At 36.7% G+C, this 23,624-nt stretch overlaps 2 protein-coding genes across 2 annotated transcripts; both read right to left on the reverse strand.

Moving 5' to 3' along the window:
* Positions 1-1,903: 1,903 nt before the first annotated feature.
* Positions 1,904-9,317, reverse strand: LOC144448231 (uncharacterized). Its single transcript, XM_078138391.1, has 2 exons — positions 7,009-9,317; positions 1,904-4,866 (listed from the first exon to the last, which is right to left on the reverse strand). The coding sequence occupies exons 1-2, from the start codon at positions 8,959-8,961 to the stop codon at positions 4,651-4,653; spliced, it is 2,169 nt and encodes a 722-aa protein (XP_077994517.1). The 5' UTR covers positions 8,962-9,317; the 3' UTR covers positions 1,904-4,650.
* Positions 9,318-10,005: 688 nt separating this feature from the next.
* LOC144447934 (cathepsin D-like) lies at positions 10,006-23,381 on the reverse strand. Its single transcript, XM_078138036.1, has 9 exons — positions 23,226-23,381; positions 20,390-20,525; positions 19,555-19,678; positions 17,504-17,622; positions 16,087-16,286; positions 14,909-15,031; positions 14,227-14,374; positions 13,347-13,445; positions 10,006-12,844 (listed from the first exon to the last, which is right to left on the reverse strand). The coding sequence occupies exons 1-9, from the start codon at positions 23,282-23,284 to the stop codon at positions 12,683-12,685; spliced, it is 1,170 nt and encodes a 389-aa protein (XP_077994162.1). The 5' UTR covers positions 23,285-23,381; the 3' UTR covers positions 10,006-12,682.
* Positions 23,382-23,624: the final 243 nt, after the last annotated feature.

The following is a 23,624-nucleotide window of genomic DNA, read 5'->3' on the forward strand; positions in this document are numbered from 1 at the left end:
AAAACACGAAAAATAAAGCAACCCGAGTATCCTCCTTGATAAAGTTTTGATCAGATTGAATCAAAAATTGATTTTCTCGGGTGTATGTAATAAAAAAAAAGAACAGAATAATTCTAACGTGTACCAAAGAAAAAAATGAATTTGTTGAAAGTCGTATATGCATTTAGTACCCCTTATGATAGTCAGTTTATGTACTAGTACCCCTTATGATAGTAAGTTTATGTACTAGTACCCCTTATCATAGTCGGTTTATGTACTTGTACCCCTTATGATAGTAAGTTTATGTACTAGTACTCCTTATCATAGTCAGTTTATGTACTAGTACCCCTTATTATAGTCCTTATCAGTTTATGTAATTCAAGTACTGTGTTGGTAGTATTCAAATGTAGAATTTTTTTTTAAGTTAAAATTTCTTTAGTACTGTACTATATATAAGTTCGTAGTGGGGAGGGGGGTTTAAGTCAATGTTTAGGTGGTCACGTTTGATTTGTATTTCTCTACTGGTTGTTACATTTTTTGTACAATAAACTCAATTTTGTATGTGCTAAATATAGTGTCTGGTATTCTTGGTACAAAACTAACATAGTAAGTGAAATGTCGAAACTAGCCTAACAGCAATACCTATGCATTTTTGCAGTAAGCTAAGGGTTCTTTTAGTTGCCCAGACAAAGTAGACTAACACTGTCGTCTATCAAGCTGTAAAATGCAGTCGTAGGTGGCGCTTCCCCTTGCCGTCCTCTTCATCCCCACCAGTCTTATCTTCCCTCTGATTCAGGTATATAATGCAACGGATAAATAATTCCTAATATCTCGCCATTACACTACAGTTACAAAAACATTGGAATACGGGAGAGGGAAACGCCACCAACGTCAGAAACTTACAGTATTCCTTGCAGGGTATGATTCTTTACGGTATGTCTGTTATGTATATGACATGATTTGCATACAATGACCTTATAATATGTCTTAGTATTGCATCATCCTACAACAGCAGGACCAGTTTGACACGTACACAAGGACAAGGGTCAAAGGTTACAATATGATACGAGAAACATTAATATCATTTGTATCTAGGTCCATTGTGTGTGTGTGGGGGGGGGGGGGTGAAAAGTCATGCCATAAACATGAAAATAAATCCTTCTCCCACCACATGACCCTGAATTATCAAGAGTTGATCTTTTAGCCTCACCAGAGGATACTCGTATTTCTGTTTACGACAAATATGAAAGGCAAAATTAAAGAAAAATTAAATTTTATCGGCAAGAACATTTTGTGATTTGGTGTTCAACGAGTTCTCAAAGACTAACTTTTACACATTAATTGAGTCTTGTACACTGTATGAGATATATACAAGAGATAATTTTTAGTAATCATATATTTTTACCCTTTTTTTTCATTCCCACGAATTTTGAAAACATTCCTAGTTTCAAATCTGACAGTATCACAGGACATGATTCCATTACGGACATGACAGATTACTCACCGTACACCATAGCCTCTTTTACGACACTGCCCAAGACACATTCTCAAGATTTTTTTCTGAGTCACAGAAGAAAAATAAGCTCTGGTTTGCAAGAATTCAGATATGTATGCATATATTACAATGTTTTTGCTATAGTTTGAGAGCCCCAGCAACAGAATGGAGGAAAAGGCTAAAGCGACAGTTTCCCCATAGAATCTACTATAATTTAGTTTGGGAACCATAGTAACAGAATGGGGAGGGGGGAGGGGTAAAATGACAGTTTTTTCCCATGTAATCTACCATAATTTAGTTTGGGAACCCTGTTAATATTACTGAGGAAACTACATACAGCCGTAACAAAAAACATTAAAATAATAAAAAACAGCATTATTTATCATTTAACATTTTATTTTCATTCATCATAAAAATTGTATAAAAGATTGATTATACATTTACAAATTAATAAATAATACATATTATACATATTAATTATGAAATAGTGTACACTATAGTTGGATCTCCTTATTAAAAAGTATATATGCTTTCTGAATTATTACTTTCCAATAAAACTAATTTAGTATAGAGAGTCTGTGCTTTCATTTGTCTTTCCTGAGAAAGCAACTTCTTCATGGTTCATGTGATTTCCTTCGGTATACAGTAGTTAAATTTACCATCAATAAAATGTATTGTGTTTGAAGTCATACATACTATAAGTTATAACCCTATCCCACCCTAGTCTGGATGCCAACCTTGTCTCTAACTAAACCATGTCTGGTCAAGTCCCTCAAACAACCCAACTGTTATAGTGACATAAACAGTGTATAAGTAGCATCCTGAGCTGACAAATACACCATATTTGGACATTACATAACTGCCCCAATAAACACTAACTTTATGAGGGACTGTGTTATTAGTTAGAATTTTGTGACTGATTAACAAAGACATGATGTTAATGACTGTGTGGGTGGCTGTGGATGAATTTTAAATTGCATCTCAGGACTTCTAGAGTAACAACTTTGACTATATGTGAGTGGAGGTGTAAATCGTAACAATTCTGTATAGGAACTAGACTAACCCCACCCCAGCCCAGAGTGCCTAGGGAGACTTGTACTGGTATACACTGACTAAAGTCATAAACTGATCCTCTCCCTACAGGGTATGTAGTGTGTAACCATCCTAATAAGATAAATGGGTTTAAGAATAAAAGCTCATGTTACGGAGACAACAGTGTATGTGCCCTAATTTCTAGCCCTGCATACAGTAACATTAACTACATAGATAGAATAGTTGTGTAGGCTGTAAATAAACACTGTTGAATACCTTCACAGTACAGACATAGTCAGATTCTATAAATGACGTGATAACTCACCGATTACTCAGAACTAAACAATAGTACATTTTTGTATTTTAACTGATTACTGAGAAGTCTGACTGATTAGTTCAAAGAATCCAATGGCTGACTGCCAAGTGAAAATGAAAGAACCCTACTTCTGACAAATCTGTTTCTGTTTCAATATTTAGTTCTAGAATGAAGATACTGCCATACACCTTTCCCATCAAAACCCTAGCATTGCTAGCAAAGTATCTGTTTTATTTCATACTGTTTAGAATTTCACGGAACCTATGCTTTATTTCATGCCGCGTGTAGTGTTACTGTAAACCTATCGCTAGAAAATTTTTCGATTTTACAGTCTTCAGCGAGTTCTTGAAGACTAATTTTTACTAATTATGAGATTGGTACATTGTGTTCATATACAAGAAGGCATTTTACAAATTACCAGACTGGTACATTGTGTTCATATACAAGAAGGCATTTTACTAATTACCAGACTGGTACATTGTGTTCATATACAAGAAGGCATTTTACTACTTACCAGACTGGTACATTGTGTTCATATACAAGAAGGCATTTTACTAATTACCAGACTGGTACATTGTGTTCATATACAAAAGGGAATTTTAGTCACTACTTACAGGCACATGTATTTTTGCATTTATGTTTTCCAGCGAAATAAGTGAAAATAAGTCTTTAGCAAAAATTTCCCAGTTTACAGTTTGTTAATCACCAATACATTATGGTAATCACAATTTACAAGTTAGTTATAGATTTCTGTGATGTGAATTGTGTACTTTCAAATTTACTGAAGGTGGGATGTGATTTTTGATTCATACAGACTGGATAAACTGCCACTAAACCATTGCAGGCCATACGACACATTGGAACAAACACTATGACAGTACCCCATCATCCCAATGACAGCTGAGTGCAAGTGTGGCGTACTCAGAGTATTTGCACTCATGCTTGTAGCATTTTCTGTGGCAGAACGTTCACAAGCCCAGCAGAAAACACTGCACGCACTCATACGAATACCCTCTGAGTACCTACACAGACACTCATGCGGAATGGGGTTCTGTTATTATGACATGTTTATCCAACACAAATTTCCATAAATTTTTACTGTGATCACATGCTTTTGGGTAGACCAAACAATCGCATCCTCATTTGCAAGAATGTAATAATGTGTTCGGTATTGCACTGCAGTGCAAATACCACTAGTATGCACATGCACAGGTGCAAGTAATCTCCAGGTACGCATGTATTAATATCTAATAGTGCAAAGAAAGACATTTACTAAAATGACAACGTCTAGATCGTTGAAGAGATCAAAACACAGCTATCACTGTTTGCAGTCTACAGGTTCATGATAGTTGTATAAAATCTACAGCGTGTAATGTACATATGTATATCTAGTTCTAAAATAAGTATGATATAATTAGATATCAACCCGTTACCCCTAACATTTCTTTGTGCAGCCAAGGCACATCCGATAATAAAAAGCCTTGCAATACAAGGCAAATGTGAATGGTGACAAAACGTATCATAAACATGTCATGCAAAACCTCTAAAATGGGAGGAAAAGTGGTTATGCTTACTGTGTTGAGTCACACTTTGAGCATCATAAAACCAATGGAGATGTGTTATTATGTTGAACATCTATCTAGGGTATAAATCCTATATTTTCTGTCTGAATGTGTACAGCTTAGCTTATATATGTGGTATAAAATCTAGTGAAATCTAGTGAAACGTTCCATAAAAATCACTGTGTATCTAACCCTTAAAATGTAACCAGCATACAAGTGTTATCAGCTGTCTATTCGAATGTCTGAACTTTAACTATCAACTTATTTTACACAGATTTCTGTAAATTATGATAAATCTGATTTCTGTGGTCGGGTGTAAGGCAAGGACTTATAACCATGGCAACGTCATCTATTCTGCGTTCAAAGCGACACCGGTCTCTTGCATACTCTTCCCAGGGTCCTTTACGACATGCTTTGTACGCATACTGCCATGCTACCATTGTGTGTGCTTGTACCAACCGTTCATTGTCTGGAAAATGAACCTAAAAGATAAGACATAGATGGAACCCATGGTTAGATATTTCTCATATCATTGTAAGATACATTATATACTTAGTCTGGTTAAGGAAGATCGCACAAGGAAAAGTTGGTCCTGAGCAAAAGAATGGTACTACATGTATGTATGTAATCCTTATGATGGCTGTACTGTGCTGATAAGATAACACTAATGTGAGAAAACTGAACTGAATCATGGGAAATGTGACAACTGTGTTTAAATCTACCTGGGTCCTAAGCACTCCAAGTCATTCAAATTATTTTCCTAAACAAAACTAAGTGTACATTGAATAAGAAATGCACATCACACACTGTTTCTGCTAAGGTCTGTGTTATCCTGGTAACAGAGGAGGGAAATGATAACCAAGTAAAATTTGCAACTTAGCTTTTCATTATTTTGATGGGAAACCCTGGTAAAATACCTGGGAAACTCAGGTACATGTAGATTTTACCTACTTACCGCCCTTGAATACAAATGCTACATGTATACATGTATGTAAAATTTATTAGATTTCCTTAATTCTGTTACTAGGTCACCAAATCCTTAGCAAAAACACTGCTTTTTAAATTCATAGTTTGGATTAGGATGACAATTCTAGGTGTGGTCCTCAACAAAAATAATTATGTCTCTACTAATGCCAGAACCTAGGATTGAAACATAGTCCTTTAACACTAATAACAGACATGGAATTTATAAACACCCTATGAGTGATGTATGGTAAATGATCTTATGTAACATAATCCCTAGATATTCCATATCATGCTATTTATAATAGTTAATACCAGGAACTTGTTAGTTGGTAATTCCCTTTGTTTTTCTTCTTTTTTTTTTCAAAACATATTTTAGAAATATTACTGTACAGTACATCCAATATCGATTTGGTTCATCCACACAACCCACCACCATGAACCTACATGTACCATACATGATACATACATGATACATACATGTACATACACATTGATATGCACATACATACCCTGGGGGCGGTACCAATGGCCAGCTCTGGTAGGGGTGTGTGGCCAGTGCTGGAAACCCCAGACCCCATTTTAGACCCACTTCGACTAAAAATCAATACCCCATTTTAGTCCATTACAGGTTTTTAAAAAGATGAAAGTTTCGATAAAACACATTTTCCTTAGGAGGCAACATTTTGGGACAATTAATGGCAATTATGATTTGGTAAATGTCAATGGACCACATTTTAGACCAAGCAAAATAAAGAATAATGGAAAGCTGACCCCATTTTAGACTCTTCAGCTCAAAAAAACAGACCCCATTTTAGACCAAAGGGCTAGAAAACGCACTTCAAAGGGCGGCATATATACATGTAAGGGGAGTACCCCCCCCCCCATACATACATACATACATACATACATACATATATACATACATACATACATACATACATTAACATACTAGTATATACTTAAGTACGTGCATACATACATACATACATACAACTTGTACACATTTCACTTTCACTTTAATTAGATTACTCATCCCTATTTTGTACTCTTTCATAAACTTCCTGTCTTTTAAATCTATCTTATCAAGGTTAACTTAGGCAATGATTCAAACACAATGACACAGCAAGTAGTAGAGCTGACAGGAATCACACAAAACTAAAATACGGACCCACCCAATAGTTTACTGAACTCTCGTAAAACTAGCCTAGACTTCCAAATACCATGTATCATATTTTCAAGGGGGAACTTAGGTAGATTTTACCTACTTAACTGTTTTTAAAGGCCAGAGATTCAATCCTAGGTTTTAGCATTAATGTTATCTATCAGTCAAGGTATAAGAATTACAATTCTTTTGTTTAGGACCACCTTATTTGTGTAACTCTGCCAGACAAATGTTTTTCACACCTAAATTTTCATTCTAAACTGAACTGGTTCTTTCATAAAAACACTGCAGCTACGCTTTGATATTGTCTTGAGCCTAGTACAGAAAGGCTGTATCTGCTGTGCAATTATATAGGCAGAGACGACCTTACTGCACGGACACAAGTAGATGTCTTTCTGTTCAAAATTCATCTGAAGATGAAGGGAATGATCCCAATACTACATGATAAGTGGTGTAATTATCATAAGTTTGATTATATTTACATACAAATATTTACCTTTTTCTTTGGTGTTTTACGACCGACTGAGGGTGTATTTTCTGTAGTGGCTTGTAAGTCTGGTGCTGATTGTACAATGCTAAGAGTCCGTTCAATAAGTGTTTTCCCAGAATCATATCCGATATTATCTACTCCATTCATTGTATTTGTCTCACTGTCTGTCTCTACACATTCATTCTGAGGAGTTGTGTGCAAGGGTGAGGTCTTGCCACTGCGTATATCGGGGGACGATGAACTTTTAATTAAAGGGGATTTTGTGTTTGAACACTGCCAGCCTCCTATTGGATGATATGCGTCGTTACATGACGTAAACGATTTCCACAACGCATCGTTTGCACGTAATGCGTCATCATCCAGTTCATCAAAGTCGCTATCTTCCGACCAATCAGAATCCGAATCCTCTTCACAACTGCCAATAACGAATAAAACATTGTTTTTAAGACCTGAATTAGAGTCATCCATACAGCTGCTTTCGTTCCCATCGTCTTGGAAACTGTCGTCAAGGAAATTGACATCACTGTCAATGCTACAAGATGCAAGACTGGTAAAGGACAAACGTTGGACTACTTGATCTAACAATAACTGAGTACTGTCGCTTGCCGTCAGTTCAGTGTTAGTACTTTCGAATGACAATGTTGACACTGATTGTGTTCCTTGTTTACTGACACCATCTGAGATTGTTTCATCTTTCTCAAGATCTCCACTCAAATTGTTTTCCCTGATAACATCAAGGCTTTCACACACAGTATTGTCAGCTAAATTAAAGCTATCCTGTATATTATCATCAGCTACGGTATCAGTTATAACTTGTTTGTAGCTATCAGCTAAGTCTTTTTCATCTGATGGTTGTTCAGAGTCACCCTTGTTTTCATCTGCATCATCTAAAACCAACTGTTGTGTCCAAGTGACATCAGCATCACCATTAATGTCACCTTGATATGTATTGATATAACATGTCTCTATTTCTACGCTATCATCATCACACAGTTTATCTACTTGCTCAACACAGACATTTGGTGATTCCTGCACTGGACACGCCTCATGCTCCAATCTGAAGTCTGGGACTCCAAACTGGGGGCTATCTGTGTTGCTATGACAACTATCACAGTTTGCATTATCAGCTAACTTATTGCAGGTCTTGTAGCATGTGGCAGAAACTGGATTTTCACATGAAATGGTCTCCATTTGGCTTGTATCTACAGCTGCTTCAGTCTGTCTCTTTATCTGATACAGGCTGTCACTATATTTTGCAGAATTTTGTTTAGGCATTGTGAATTGTACAAGATTGCAGTCATGGACTGTATTCACTACATGAGTCATTTGTTGAGTAACGATATTAGTCCCCTGGTCTTCCGCTCTCCCAACTTGATCTGGACTTGCATCACCTGTTGCTACTCCAAAAACATTTTTGAAGTCTGGTTCCTTGACTTCAGTGTGTGATGCCAAATACCTATCCTGCATGGAAACCATCGTGGTGGGCGTTTCACTTTCTGTTTGTAAGTGTCCACTATTACAGTGGCCAAGATTAAGGTTATTTAGAAAATCTTGGCAAAAATCTGATAAACCCAATCCTTGTAAGGGGAAGTTGCTGGCAACTCTGTTCCTGTGAGTTTTAGCATAGGGTTGGAATCTGACTGTGTTCGTACACAGTTGCTGAACGATGGAATGTATACTTCCCATGACGGTACTTGCTGTCGACGTAGGGTGATGAGTTCGACGACCGCTGTTGAACATCGAATGTTCTCTGGTGTCCCAGTGGTTCTCGTTTTTGTTTTCCCCTGTACTGTCTAATCTTAAAAACTTACGTCTGCTACTTGTATCCTCAAATGACAAGTTCTTCTGGGTCTTTGGGATTCGACCGAAATGTAACGAGTTCCCCATGTTACTGACGCTGTGCGGCCATATGGTCATTTCGTCTCGATTATCATCAAGTGATCGCGTAAATACCTCCATTATTCGGTCAAGCGTTTGATTCACTTGGCAACGTATTCACACATTTGAAATTTACCTCCAGTAAGTGTTCCATGCTGCTGAAATGTGAAAATATGAGGAGAAATAGGTCCGTTATCACCGCGTGAACTGTTATGACACATATGATTCTCAAGCCAAGGCCAAAAAACGTCTCTTTCGTTAGCGTGTTCGTCGACAATACAACTTTCGAAATAATCCTCACTGTAACTTGAAAAATTGTAGAAATATGCAGCACTGTATAATGAAGCCATGATGACACTTGAAATTGTTGATCAGTAATGGTACGTGGTCACAATCACGATCGTTTGTAGTACACGGTGCAATACATACTAGTTGTTACAACATTACGTAGATTCATGTTCGTGACCTCCGATTTGTGAGTAATTGTCAGGTCAACTTAATACGCAAAAAAGTAGTTCTTATATTGTCATAATAACTTCATAGGATGTTGTAATGTTTGTCATGATGACATTCGCAAAATTTAGCTGAATTAGAAACATTTAAATTTGAACACTTCCTTTTAAGTTTGAACATTTCCAACGAAGTTAAAGTAATTAGCATATGTTGCGGAACGATATCAAATGCATATGTTTGTGAAACGTCATCAAGTATTTCATCATGCTGTGCATCCGGTTTTACGATGTAGGCGCCAAAGAACCAGCGCCCTCTATGGCGAGTTGCAGTTCTTATAGAAGGCGGAAACATGGAGGGGGGGGGGGGGTTAGTTCACAACAAATGGATTGATAAATCTGCAAGGAGAGCCTCATAAACTGGCATTTGGTACATTAACGTTCTTGAACAAGATTTGAACCACAAATGAGCCCCATGGCATGGCACCAGTCAACCCAGCTGTATAATAGGGGACCTGGTAGGATAGAGGTAGCGATGTGAATGCTTTAATCCTATGCGCTTATAAAGGCTGCAATGGATAGTATGCGCCCCAGGGAGTTGAAGTATTTAGGGTCGCTGTGAGATCATAGGGGTATAATTTGAGAGTGGGGATTATAAAAGATAATAACAATAGAATTCTACAAAACACAACAACTGGTACCTATTTATTTGACTTTATAAACCAAACATACAAAGATAAATTTACAAATCACTTATCAAAAGGATATCAAAAGACGTACCTTTCTAACACTATCTTTGTACTGGAAGTATGGCATGTTGGAAAACTGACCTGGTAGTCTATACAGCTGTGTTTTTGTCAAGATTTAGTAACCATGGTAACAGAAGGTAAGGTAACAATTGATAAAATTTGCACATCTTTCCACACCTTGCACCATAATTTGACAGAGAATTCTTATGAAGGGAACTCAAGGTATATATCTTACTTCAGTGTTTTTGCTCAGGCATGTATGGGAATCCTGGCAATACTTGCACATTTTCCCATAGGTTATACCATTATTTTGGAGGGAATCTCGGCAGAATGACAGGGAATTTCGGTAGATTTTACCCTTCAACAAAAACACTGTACTTTAATACTACCCTATACAAAATACTGTGCAGCCAAGTGTATACAATTTGGTAGAACACTGGGGAGATATGTTTGTACTCCACACAGTTTACATTTCATTCAATGAAATACATAGCCTGTTTTAATATTTGTTGTGCGAAAGACACTAGAAATGAACACAGATTTATTAAGTTACTCGTCAATCAAGTTATTTAAATTACCTGACTTGATGTCTATAATGTCTTTAAACTCAGACCACTGACTGGTGGTCTTAAGATTCAAATCAAACTCAGACCACACTGACTGGTGGTCTTAAGACTCTTACGATTCAAATCAATCTTGGACCACTAACTGGTGGACTAAGATTAAAATTACTCCAGCAACAAGTTTGATAATATATAAAACTTTCCACATATAACACCTTGCATCAAATGTTTGTACTTTTCATGCAATTGGCTATTTCAGATTATCACTTACAAGAACCTCGGTGTCACTCAGCGCAGTATGTAGTATCACACAGTGCAGTGCGTAGTATCACAAAACGCAGTACGTAGTATCACACCATGCAGTACGTAGACACAGTGTAGTGCATAGACCGTCAGATACGCTGTGTCCTTTAGCCCTAATCAGTCTTCTATCTAAACCAGTGCTGACGGATACTGATAGGAATGGCATGACATGTCATATTTTACAGACTATGCAGAAAGTTATCAAATTTTCTTGACAATCACACTCATATGTATGGTGATCTCATGAAATTGTTACAAGAGGACAGTTTTTTCTGTTGACACAAAATATAATCAGGCACCAATATGTTAGTTAGCATTGCGGATATGTTTAGTTGTCAAACAAACGTTACAGTATATTGCATCTTGAATACATGTATCATACAATATATTATGACCCTATATGGTAACAATCACCATTATATTGTTGGAAAGTATATAAAACAAACACATGACTATAAAACTTACATTACATATGACTGATCTTTGACACATGCATGAACTTTGACCTTCAAACACTAACTATAACGTACATCACTGTTGTGATGGTAACAAGCAATCTGTCAATGATTTGTGTATTCAAACAACTTCTGGTAAAAGTACAACTTTTTTTAGCAATAAGAGTGGATTTATTATCTGTAGTTTCATTTTTCCATTGGGAAGAGTACAGCTGACACTTCCAACCAAGATGAAAATCACAATCAGGGATTTTATGTCTCGTTGCAGATCTCGCGAGATATGCAAATATGGCCTAGCAACAACAGTTGTCAAACATGTGATCGTGGTCAAGCTTTCACCATGGCCATGTGCAATGATGTTGAGAACAATAGTGTTGCTAAGCATTTGACACTTTCAGTTTGACCACCCTAACATGATTGCTATAGATGCAATGGTTGCTATGCATGTAATAGCTCACGTGGGATCTCATGAGATCTGCTGCGAGACGTAAAACAGCTTACTGGATTCCTGCGCTAAAAGATGAGAATGATGCTTAAGCAGATAGAAAATACAAGTTAATGAAATGCTAATAAAATCAAAATGATGCAGCCAATGACGGCGTAGCACAACTGCTGACAATCTATCAAACTTTCCTCGTCTTATCTGGTATGTACATCAAATCAAGTATAAGGAATTTACTGGGGAAGTGTATATACAAATTAATTACAACAAATAACTGTACCCTTTTTCCTATTACAGTTATACTGCCAGTAATTTACGTGTTTTTAATATTTATGATTTTGTAGGCCTAATTTGAATATCTCTCATCTCTTTGTTTTGCTTTGTACTACTATGAAAGAAGATCTGAAAGGTACAACGTTTCATCGAATATTAGCTCAGTATATAGGCTAAGTCATCAGTTTCCAAGAAAACACCATGACATAGATGCACTACTCGTCTTTGACTTGTAGTAACAAAACCTCTAATGTCACTTGATATTCCTTAGCTGAATGAAAAAAATAAGAGGGAAATATATCTAAATGTATTTTTGAGTTAGGCATAAACCTCGCACCACACTCTTTATACATAGACAGCCAGCCAGACAGACAGATAGAGAGAGGCAGACAGACTGTCAGACAGACAGACAGACAGACAGACAGACAGACTGTCAGACAGACAGACAGATGGTTAAATTACAATGTCTGTGATACCACTGAACTTAAATTTTACAAGAAAACATTGATATTTTCCTTTTGCAAATTAAATTATGCAGATTAGTTTTGCATTTTGACAGCCTTGTCATTTATTTAGCTGTAGCAAATCCCACTCTGTTGTTACCACGGTCAAACTCGGTATAAAACGCTCCAATGAAAATGTCTCCTAAGATCCAGACAGGTCCCATTGGTGGAGGTATGTCAATACCCATGAAGCCACTCAGACAGATAGACACACCCATGGTGGTTTCCTAGCAACAAACAAAACATATCAAGTCAGTAACACTGTTACCGATGAGAGATAGATGAACCAGACATGAAAGTATAGTACAATCAGTGACAGGGAAGCACGGACAAGTGGAACTTGTTACAAACAGGGAGAACAAACAAATGAATTGGACTTGGCAGAGCATGTTGGAACTTCAGATATACTTGTATTACATTACATCATTTGGTAAGAACAGTTGTATTACCACTTTACATAATAGTTCACATTCATAAACAAATTTGAAGTTCCCCTGACATTTCATGTACACATAAAGAGGCCATAAAACTGTTCTTATCAAGCCATGAAATAGAATCTAAGTCTCTGGGTCCCAAAATGCTGAGCTGAGTATTATGTATTTCTGTTGATAATGTGTTTATCTTTGTGCATGACTATTGCCAATTATCCTTTCACTGAATGAGTATAAAAATGGCTTCCAATCTTTGAGTTGTTTCTCAACAAACAAACAAACAAACAAACAAACATACCTTCAAAATATAGTCTTTGCCTTTCAATGTGAATGTTTTACCATTTAAGACAAAACCAATATCAGGGAGTGAGTCAATCTTATTACAGTCCACGGTGTACTAGAAAAAGAAAACAAGATAAAATACATTATTAAATATATGGAATTAGTACAGAGCTTGTATCAAATAAGAGAACTCAGTGACTCAAACAGAAAATGATGTGCCACTAAATGTCTACAGCCCTGTTACATAACTGGACTGTTACATACCTGTAGCATTTCTGTAACACTACAGCATTGTAAGGAATAGGCCAGTTACCTGGCTGTGGTTAATTACTCTGCTGTAGCAGTATGTTCAGCAGTGCTGTAACAGCACTGTTACAAGAATGTTACCTGCCTGCTAGACTTTAGTGGTGTATGTTTAGCTGTGCATGTGTTGTATGGTTGTGATAAAGGTAGTTTAACCCCGCCACACCCAAATGCAAAAATGCACTCTTACAAATACATGCACACACAACATCCACACATGAGCAGCTTCATACACAACCTGTATACACACTCACACAAATCGCATCCACACCCACACTTACATTAAACAATGCACGCATGCACATGCACACACACAGACATACACACACACAGACATACACACAGACATACACACACAGACATACGCACACATGCACGCACATGCACACACACATACATGCACACATGTGCGCGCACACACACATACACAGACATATGCACACATGCACGCACACACACGCACGCACGCACGCACGCACGCACACACGCACACGCACACGCACACACACACACACACACACACACACACACACACACACACAGGTCAAAAACACCACAGCTCAGTATTGACGGGTGCTGTGAGATGAACTCACCTCTCCTGCTAGAATAGGGGTAGCCCCAATTGCTTTATTGAGGGCTTCAATCTCTTTAGTTGGTCCAGCCAATAGTGAAGTCCCAGTGTCTGCAATAGCTTGACAGCCACCACTACAGTATGGAGATGACTTACCATTCAAAGTCACACTGAAAAAAAAAATAATGATCAAAATATTACATTCAATTTTCAACTTTCATCCATATCCAAGAGCAGGCAAACAGTTTTGTATAATATGTTCTATATAGTAAAGTGCTTTTGGGAAGTTCAGTAGAACAATGGCAGACACGTGTTATCAAACTGATACCCTGTTGCCCCTGACAACTAACCAATTTGACCTGGGTTGAGTGTGAATGCAGTGTATATGTGAAAATAAGAGTTGACGACACAATTCTAATGACTATCATTAAGTCATCACAACGAAAGGAGAAAAGGACATATGGTATTAAATACAACGCAGTGCTAACATGCCTCGATGTACGTCCCCTAACTTGGTTAACTGTATACTATGTACCAGTGTGTAGAGAGACGAGATAACATAACTAACCCATTACTACCAACCTGCCAAGACAACCAAATTTACCAAGTAGTGTTCAAGTTTTGAGTTTTTGACAGAACACAGTGTTGTGTTCTTCTCCTAATGTGCATATTATGGGATAGCAAACATCAAAGACATGACTTACCCATCCATTTTGAATTGCCAGTAACCCTGTTTACTGACTGGAATATAGGTAAAGTTACCAGAGTAATACTTTGGATCAGATCCGCCAAGGAATAACTCTCCACCCTGGCTGTCATTTACATTTCTGAAAAGAGAAACAGAAATATTGGGTTATGTCACAAAATTCCAATAAATAAAACAATGTCTTCAAATTATAGGCATGCTTGTAATTATTTAATTTTCTTTAAAGGAAGAGTTTATTTTTGCCTTTAGTACACTTGTATTTACCAAGATGAAGAGACTCTGGTAAATGTGATGTCATCACCTGGGAATTTCCCATAAACCCTTGCAGGAAATCCCCAAAATGGCTGAACATGTCTCAAGTGTAGAGGGCTTCTTTACAAGGTTTCAAAGTTGAATAAGTTAACCAAGGTGTTAGCTTGATCAACCTAAAGTTATCTTTAAGTATATCAGCAGTATTTTAAATTATTGAAATCCAAAACTTATATCATGTATTAGTATATATATAGACTTTGTGTATTTTGTGGCCAAAATGCTATAGAAAACAAGATTTACTTTATTTTGCATTGTAGTCTTTATGATGACAGAGGTAATAGCTCGCACAGCGGCTCAATAACTAGTACGCATACGCATCAAATATAGTATGCAATGTTTTTTTGGGGTGGACACAAGGATACATCGCGGTGCAATGACTACGCATGTACATTCTATATATTATGCACATTCTCCACGCAGAGGGTGCTATCTACAATATCATCATGAGGCAGCCGGTCACAAATGAATCTAACCTGCGCAAGCATATAGGCTTTGCCTCGTTACGATATTACTTATATTAACACAGAAAATAACACTGAATACATCACACTGTCAGACAATGAGAAGTTAAAGTACTTAGTGACAAATTAGTTAGGAATACAGCAAAATTCATTGAAGCCGCTTTTTACGACTGAATGAAATGTTGTATCAGAGTTAATCTATTTTCTTTCGCACTGAATGTACTTTTTTCAACTATACGCTCTCTATATTGTCAATGTATCTTTTTTTTGTTCAAGGTGCTCTTTAAGCCCGATGGGTTGGGAGGTATTTTATTACCTCATGTCACTATCATAACATAATATACTACTATTACTACTACTACTACTACTACTACTACTACTACTACTACTACTATTGTCTTACCTGTCGAGGTAGAAGGAAAAGACCGGACTGTCCACAACTTTCTGCGCCATCATATTATCAAACACAGGGACTACATTATCAACTGAAATCTGTGGGTATCCCATACCCAGAATTCCATCAAACTTGGCAGCGACAAAGCTTACACCGGGCTCCTTAAGTGCTTCAGCAAATGTTTGATTTTTAGTGACTTTATCACTAATCTGTAAGAATTCAAAAAACATTTCCAAGTTTAGAGTTACAGAAAGTGCATAAATTTAGTCCAAACCCTTATGCTTTGAGGAGTTCAGATTGTTCAAATAGTGAGTACTCCCAATGTAAAAAGGATAACATTTTGAGCAAGAAGAATGGATTTATTATCTGTAGTCATTTTTCCATTGAGGGGTACAATTGACACCAACATTCATATCATCAATGAATGGGTGGAAAAGATGACCACCACAATTAACTTCCTAAACAAACAAGATAAGAAGTGAAGAGTTATACTTCTGCAGATAGAAAATACAATTAGATGTTATTCCCTAATATTTTTTTTGTTCAGCCAAGGAAAAAAAACGACTGACCTAGGGGGCCTCTGTCACTACGAGTCACTTGACAAGTAGGGATAACCGTTAGGTCACAAGTATTGGAGATATTGGAAAATATTGATATTAGAAAAATATTGGAGAATAACATAATTATACCAGCACCAGTAATTTCGTTCAGCCAAGGAAATTACGAGTGACCTAGGGGCCTTTGTCACTATGAGTCACTTGACGAGTAGTGATAACCCTTAGGTCACAAGTATTGGAGATATTGGAAAATATTGATAAAAGAAAAATATTGGAGAATAGCATAATTATACCAGCACCAGTAATACCAAAGAAGAATTGGGGGGAAAAAATGACAATTTTGAATGTTTTGACTCATATTTTAAACACAGCAGAACCAATGTGGTAGACACGCGTTGTCATGACATAGACGTGTGTTGTCGTGACGTAGAACGACCAGAGTATATATTCCATATTTTCTGTTCTAAATGGTCCGTGCATGGTACAATATTACAAGTAGGTCATAATATCTAACAAAAGTTTTAAATGTTTCAGTTGCAGCTAGTACAGCTTTAAGCTGTAAGTAATCATGAAGAAGAAGCAGTGTATAATAGGTCTTTCCGAAATTTGCCATGGTGGCGCTCTACTTCCTGTCGGTGTGTACCTTGGGGGTATACATGGTATAGATTACTTGGTTAATCATAGAGCACTGCTGCTTTCCTCGATGTCTGAACAATACAAGAAACATCCCTGATTTACACTTCTACAGAAAACCAAGGGACAAACTGTTAAGGAACAGTAATATGAGGTGACGATACCCCCAAATTTGAGCGAGGGCGCTGTATTATCAATTTCCTGTTAGCAGTCTGCAATGTTCTATTACTACTTACTGTGATGGTGTCTTCACTTAGAAAACCTGACATGCTACCACTACCATACTCTATCACAAATGCTGTACCATTAGCCTTGTATGTACTGGACTTGGTGCTGTCATACTTGTTATGAATCACTGGAGAAGAGAAGTACGAACACATATATCCTGTTAAGGGTGACCCTATTTTTTTTAATGTTTCTCATTACTTTTTCATGGCAACTATGGGTTGGTCAGTCAATTTTTAAAAAAAGTAAAAAAAAGTAATAAATCATCATCAAGTTTCCTTTTCCGGCTCTCTATCTCCTTCTATTCCTGCAGTGTTGCAGCCAGCCTTTTCAAAGAGTGGGACCACAGGGGCGTGTAATATTTCATAGATTGTTGTTAGAATGCCGTTTTCTTAGGAAAATATAGTACAAATCTTGCTGCTACAAATGTATCAATCTCTATACTACTAAGAAATATTAAAGAGTGGTCATCTTGTTTCGTTAACCTTTCAAATTTGAACAAAACATGCACATTTGACATTCACATTTGCAACAAAAACATACCCACATGAAGAATAGGTGCCAAGTAAAGTTATACACTACCACTGGGGGCAAAAATGCTTTTGTAACAAGAAAAATGGACCGTTTACAATAAGTGAGCGCTGTATAAACTCCTCTGTATGTCAAAGGCAAGTCAAACGATGTACTGAGCCATCAAATGTTCATTACTGATTGGCCCAGAAAGGGGCGTTGACTAATGACGTCAGATGGCCACTACATTTCAAATTCAGAAGCACGTCCCTATCACTAAACCCGGAACCATGGATCGCGAAAAGTTCACGATAGGTTCCTGGTGAGTACACTTGTACGATTTCCAATACAACTGCATTTTTACCCTGTCAAACTGTGAATCTATGTATACTGAAATTGATTTCATTTTTGGTGGCCCATAAAGTAGTGATGCTTCCGGGGGATTTGAAGGGCTTTCTTTATATAAGCTTAGGCGTAGTTTCGAACAGCCAATCGGCAATGAGCTAATTATTCAAAATAGCTGGACGTAAAGAGGAGTTTATACAGGGTCGTGAATCGATGTCCTCCCTTGTCTCTTCCCTTTACATGTAGGAATATATAGTAATCAAAAGGTTGTTATATTTAGTCTGTAGACCTGGAAAACAACAATCTATGAAATATTACACGCCCCTGTGAGTGGGACATAGTGTCCCAAAACTTTCATTTTTCTGGGTCATCATACAATTTTTTGGGGACATTACAAAAAAAAGTGCCAATATCATTGTAGCACCACTGTACAGTTTTTCAAAATATTTATCCACATGCTGACCCATGCTAGATATTTGCTGAATGATTAAGCAGTTGCCTATCCAACCCTGTTGTTATCTTTACAATATACATGATCATTTGTCATGTCATGTTGCTAAACGTATTTACATACAATTTTAGTGTGGGTCATCTATGACCCGTCACTTCCAAAATTGTGGGTCAGGTCCAAAAAATGTGTGTCAAATGACCCAAAAAAACCCTCTGGCTGCAACACTGATTCCTGGTAACAAACCCTTTCCCAACTTCTCCACAATTTTGTGTAAAAATTTATATCAAATATCTGCATTATTTTCAAAAGGACATAACATGTTTTCATATGACAATGTTGTATATCACACCATTTTCTTTGAGTCTCCTTCGCAATTTAAATTTTATTCTTTGATGAGAACAATCAGAATAATTTAGCAAAGTTTGTATTTTTCGATTTCTATTTACATCAAAATATGATTGACTAATTTCGGGTTCTTTTTATTATTATTATGTGGATTTGTATGTGCCATTGATGTTCGTCACAACAAACTTCTACATTCACATTTTTTTTTATATATTGATTTCTGTACATTAGGCCTTTGGCCACGGTACTCTGAATAAAGCACACATTATATGGCAAAGTTCTGGGTGATTCAAGCTTATTTTCAAAGTTAGCAAATTTCTTTCTGGGATGCATTTTCTATTGCAAACAAACAAATGTCCATTAAGTGTTCAGGGAGCATTCATAGATCTAATATGTAGTGTGTTAACTTACAACAAGCGATATCAGTCAATGGACACTTCTTAGAAGGGATCCACAGATTGGATGAACCAGTGTCAAAGACCACATTGAATGGCTGTGGTGGTGTACCAAGACCAATGGTTCCATAGTACTGTGCCTATGAAAAAAGAATAGTACAAATATCATTTATAACATCACTTGTTATTGGTGAATAACTGGAACATCTGGATTATTGAACTATTTTCATTGGTTGGTTACTTGAACACCTGGATTATTGTACTACATGTACTTTCATTGGTTGATTACTGACTGAAACATCTGGACTATTATACCACTTTCATTGGTTGATTACTGACTGAAACATCTGGACTATTATACCACTTTCATTGGTTGATTACTGACTGAAACATCTGGACTATTATACCACTTTCATTGGTTGGTTACCAGAATACCTGGATTATTGAACTATTTTCATTGGTTGATTACTGGTAAACCTGGATTATTGTTAGTGTTACTACATGCATTCCATAAAATACATTGGTGCCAGTCTCTTTCACTTTTCAGCACAGAGTAAACATTGCAATTGACTTGAACTTACACAAAAATGACTAACGGCCTAGAGATAGCTATACATCCTGCTTCATTATTGGAATATCTGGCCAATTTACTGGCCCAATGTACTGGCCCAATGTACTATCAAGTTTCAATACCACAGGATAACAAGTTATCTAAAATACCACAGTGAGCCATTACACAAGTCTATCAACCACAGGCTTTACTGTAACATAAATTATTGGTGATCATCCCCATAGAACTTGCCTAAAGATAACCTAACAGATCATGATTTGTGCAAAAATGTTTATCTTACATCTAGGTAGTTTTTCAGCGTCTCTGGGAAAGGTGACTGGAAATGTCTCATCACTCCAGACATTCTGAGGTCTTTCTCAGTTACACCAACATCAGTCAGCTGACGACGGATACTACGGAATTTGTGCAACTTGATTCTGAAATGAATAATATCTTAGATTAGTTTGTACTATCCTGGAATACATACAGGACTATTGTTGATTTGTTTAGCTTGTGCAGGGTTCTCCCTCAATCCCTACCCCCACCCCCACCCCAACCCCCACTCTCCCCTGATGGTCAGCACTTTGATATACCAACCAACACTTTTAATCAGCAAATTTAAATTCAACAAATGCTTCACATCAGTCTCACATTAAATGTGAATTATGCACTTGACAGACAGAAAGAGTCAACAATGTGGGTATTCTTTTAAAACACCAATTTCATATTAGGATTAAAACCAAGGTGTGAAAACTGGTTATTTGGCAGAGCTATAAAAACTTGGTCACAACAAATGAATAATCCCACATAATCTTTATTAAGATGATGCTACCAATGCAATCATCTCAAACAGACATCTGTGATTGCAACATAGCCTGTTTTCTTATCCCATTGTTCTTACATTTTTTCTATAATTGTGATCCATGGAGGACAATGATAATGAAAGTACATGGGTGCAAGGTTCCCCTCCATCTACACTCCTGTTGATATGGCCTACAGCCCTCAGCACCCAGCCCCATCTAAGGGTGATATAGTGACAATATAAGGCTTTCAAAACCAAGGGTGATAGTGACAACATATATTTTATGTAACAGTACGAATGACGTGTATGAAAGTAGAACAATGGCGGTACATACGCATACGCATACGCATACGCATGTACATGTACACAGACAGACATACATACATATATACATATATACATACATACATACATACATACATACATACATGCAGACATGCATACATACATACATACATACATAAATACATACATACATACATACATACATACAGACAGACAGACAGACAGACAGACAGACAGACAGACATTTCATATTCAAGCTTAGGAGTAACAGTTAGCTTTTAATTAGGGTTTAGGAGTAGCATTAAACTCCCTAGGATAAAGCAGATTTGTACCATTTGCTATAAATTGATAATGTTCTACATGTTATACTTTGAGTGATTGCAACCTTGCTCATTAACAATCAATCCTTGAATTTTGAGATAAAAATCAACTCTATCTACAAAACACAGTTTTTATTGATACAATAAGTAACTAATGGAGGTCAGTTGAGGTCATCTCCCCCTACTATAACATGAAGATCAGCCATGTATGTCTACATGCTTTCCATATAAGGGTCTTAAACCTGCTAAAATGAACATAAAACTCTGAGTTTTCCCTTTAAGCATCATAAAACTGCAGCAATTTGTACACTGTCTACCTGTTCTCCATATAAGGCTTATATATCAATGCAAGGATCTTAAAATTTAAAAAAATTTGCTTGGTCTTCACTAACTTTCCTAATAAGGATGATAAAACTGCTACAAATAGCATACAAAGTCTTCATGCTTTCCATATAAGGATCTTTAAAACTGCTACAAATAACATACAAAGTCTTCATGCTTTCCATATAAGGATCTTTACTGATAAAACTGCTACAAATAACATACAAAGTCTTCATGCTTTCCATATAAGGATCTTTACTGATAAAACTGCTACAAATAACATACAAAGTCTTCATGCTTTCCATATAAGGATCTTTAAAACTGCTACAAATAGCATACAAAGTCTTCATGCTTTCCATATAAGGATCTTTAAAAATGCTACAAATAACATACAAAGTCTTCATGCTTTCCATATAAGGATCTTTACTGATAAAACTGCTACAAATAGCATACAAAGTCTTCATGCTTCCCCCCCCCCAATCTTAAAATTGCTACAATTTGCTTTCAAGCATTACTCATTGTGAACATTGCAACACTTCTCATTAGCATACAATGCATTTCTGCTGAAATGAGAGCAACAAACACTTCAACAATTTATAGTCACTTTCTTTGTGATAGTACAATTGTTTGTTATTTATTTTCAGATGAAAACAGAAGAATGAATTTACACAAAAGTTCAGATAATAGAAAGACAGACAAAATTACACATGTCTTCCTAGGACATAATAAGTACTAGTGAATATTATTTAAGCAATAAAAATATACAATTAGTATAACTGTTGTGTTTAAAGATGGCAATTGACTGCATTACTTTACCACATTCATTGGTGTTCTAATTATGCACTTTCATTTTCATGCGATAATGAATCCAAGTCTGTTGTATTACAATGTATATGTTTAATTAACGTTTGGCTTGATATTCACTGTAACAACAAGTACCCCCCCCCCCCAATAATAATATCAGTGAGTGGACAATTAAAGGGGGGGCAAAAAAATGACTTATTCAGCAGTTACTAGCAAACGTATCATAAGAAAGGGTGCTAGCCACACCCCATTATATAAAATCTAAGCACACCTACTCGTGACGACTTGCAACTAGCATAACACTGAGTGAGTGACGTGCGTTGTTCTTGTTGTCGACGGAACAAGTACAATACCCAGTCAATGTTGTGTTTGCACAGACAAAAGTAGCTATGAGCTACGTTCATCTTACAGTTTGTAACATTACCCTAAGTTCAAACTGGAAGTGTTTCACGTTTCATTTGTGTATTTATGTTACTGACAAAATTAATACATGGCATGACTGTTCTCACGGATATTATTGAGGAAGGGACACAGAAACAACACAATGCATCCATTCCCTGATTCGTATGGCAAGTACAGACAAGTCAACGCGATGGTGTACTCACCTTTGGAGCTCAGCGTGAGCTACCCCGATAATCAACAACACAACAAGTAAATATTTCATCTTTCTTGATCTGACGCGAGACTGGAAACTCAACAACCCCTAGACAGCAAGGTACATGTGATAGACAAAAAAAAATTTCAAGTGTGTTCCGTCTTACACACTATCACGTGTGACTGTAAGAATCATGTGATTCAGCTGGCGGAGAGAGTAATGAATTGTTGTCCCTCCCTCTGGAAATGAGATGTAAATTTGTCCCAAACGTAAATGCTCTCTAGCCCTTGAACGCAATCTTTATTTGTATTTTTTCCATAGGTTGTAGCAAGTACAGAATTGTGTATTTCGTAAATTTCGTAAATTTCGTAAAACGTCATACCTGTAATGGGTACTTTGTAAACCGATG

Source organism: Glandiceps talaboti, chromosome 17 (genome assembly GCF_964340395.1).
Source record: "Glandiceps talaboti chromosome 17, keGlaTala1.1, whole genome shotgun sequence".
Classification (NCBI taxonomy): domain Eukaryota; kingdom Metazoa; phylum Hemichordata; class Enteropneusta; family Spengelidae; genus Glandiceps; species Glandiceps talaboti.

Bases quoted from the DNA above. Each gene is read 5' to 3' on its own strand.
- LOC144448231 (XM_078138391.1), bottom strand. From the start codon at position 8,961: ATGGAGGTATTTACGCGATCACTTGATGATAATCGAGACGAAATGACC. The intron at 4,867-7,008 runs GTAAATATTTGT...CTTATCTTTTAG, and splicing joins GTAAAACACCAAAGAAAAAG to GTTCATTTTCCAGACAATGA.
- LOC144447934 (XM_078138036.1), bottom strand. From the start codon at position 23,284: ATGAAATATTTACTTGTTGTGTTGTTGATTATCGGGGTAGCTCACGCT. The intron at 20,526-23,225 runs GTGAGTACACCA...TATTCATTTCAG, and splicing joins GCTCACGCTGAGCTCCAAAG to AATCAAGTTGCACAAATTCC. The intron at 16,287-17,503 runs GTAAGTAGTAAT...GAATTCTTACAG, and splicing joins TAAGTGAAGACACCATCACA to ATTAGTGATAAAGTCACTAA.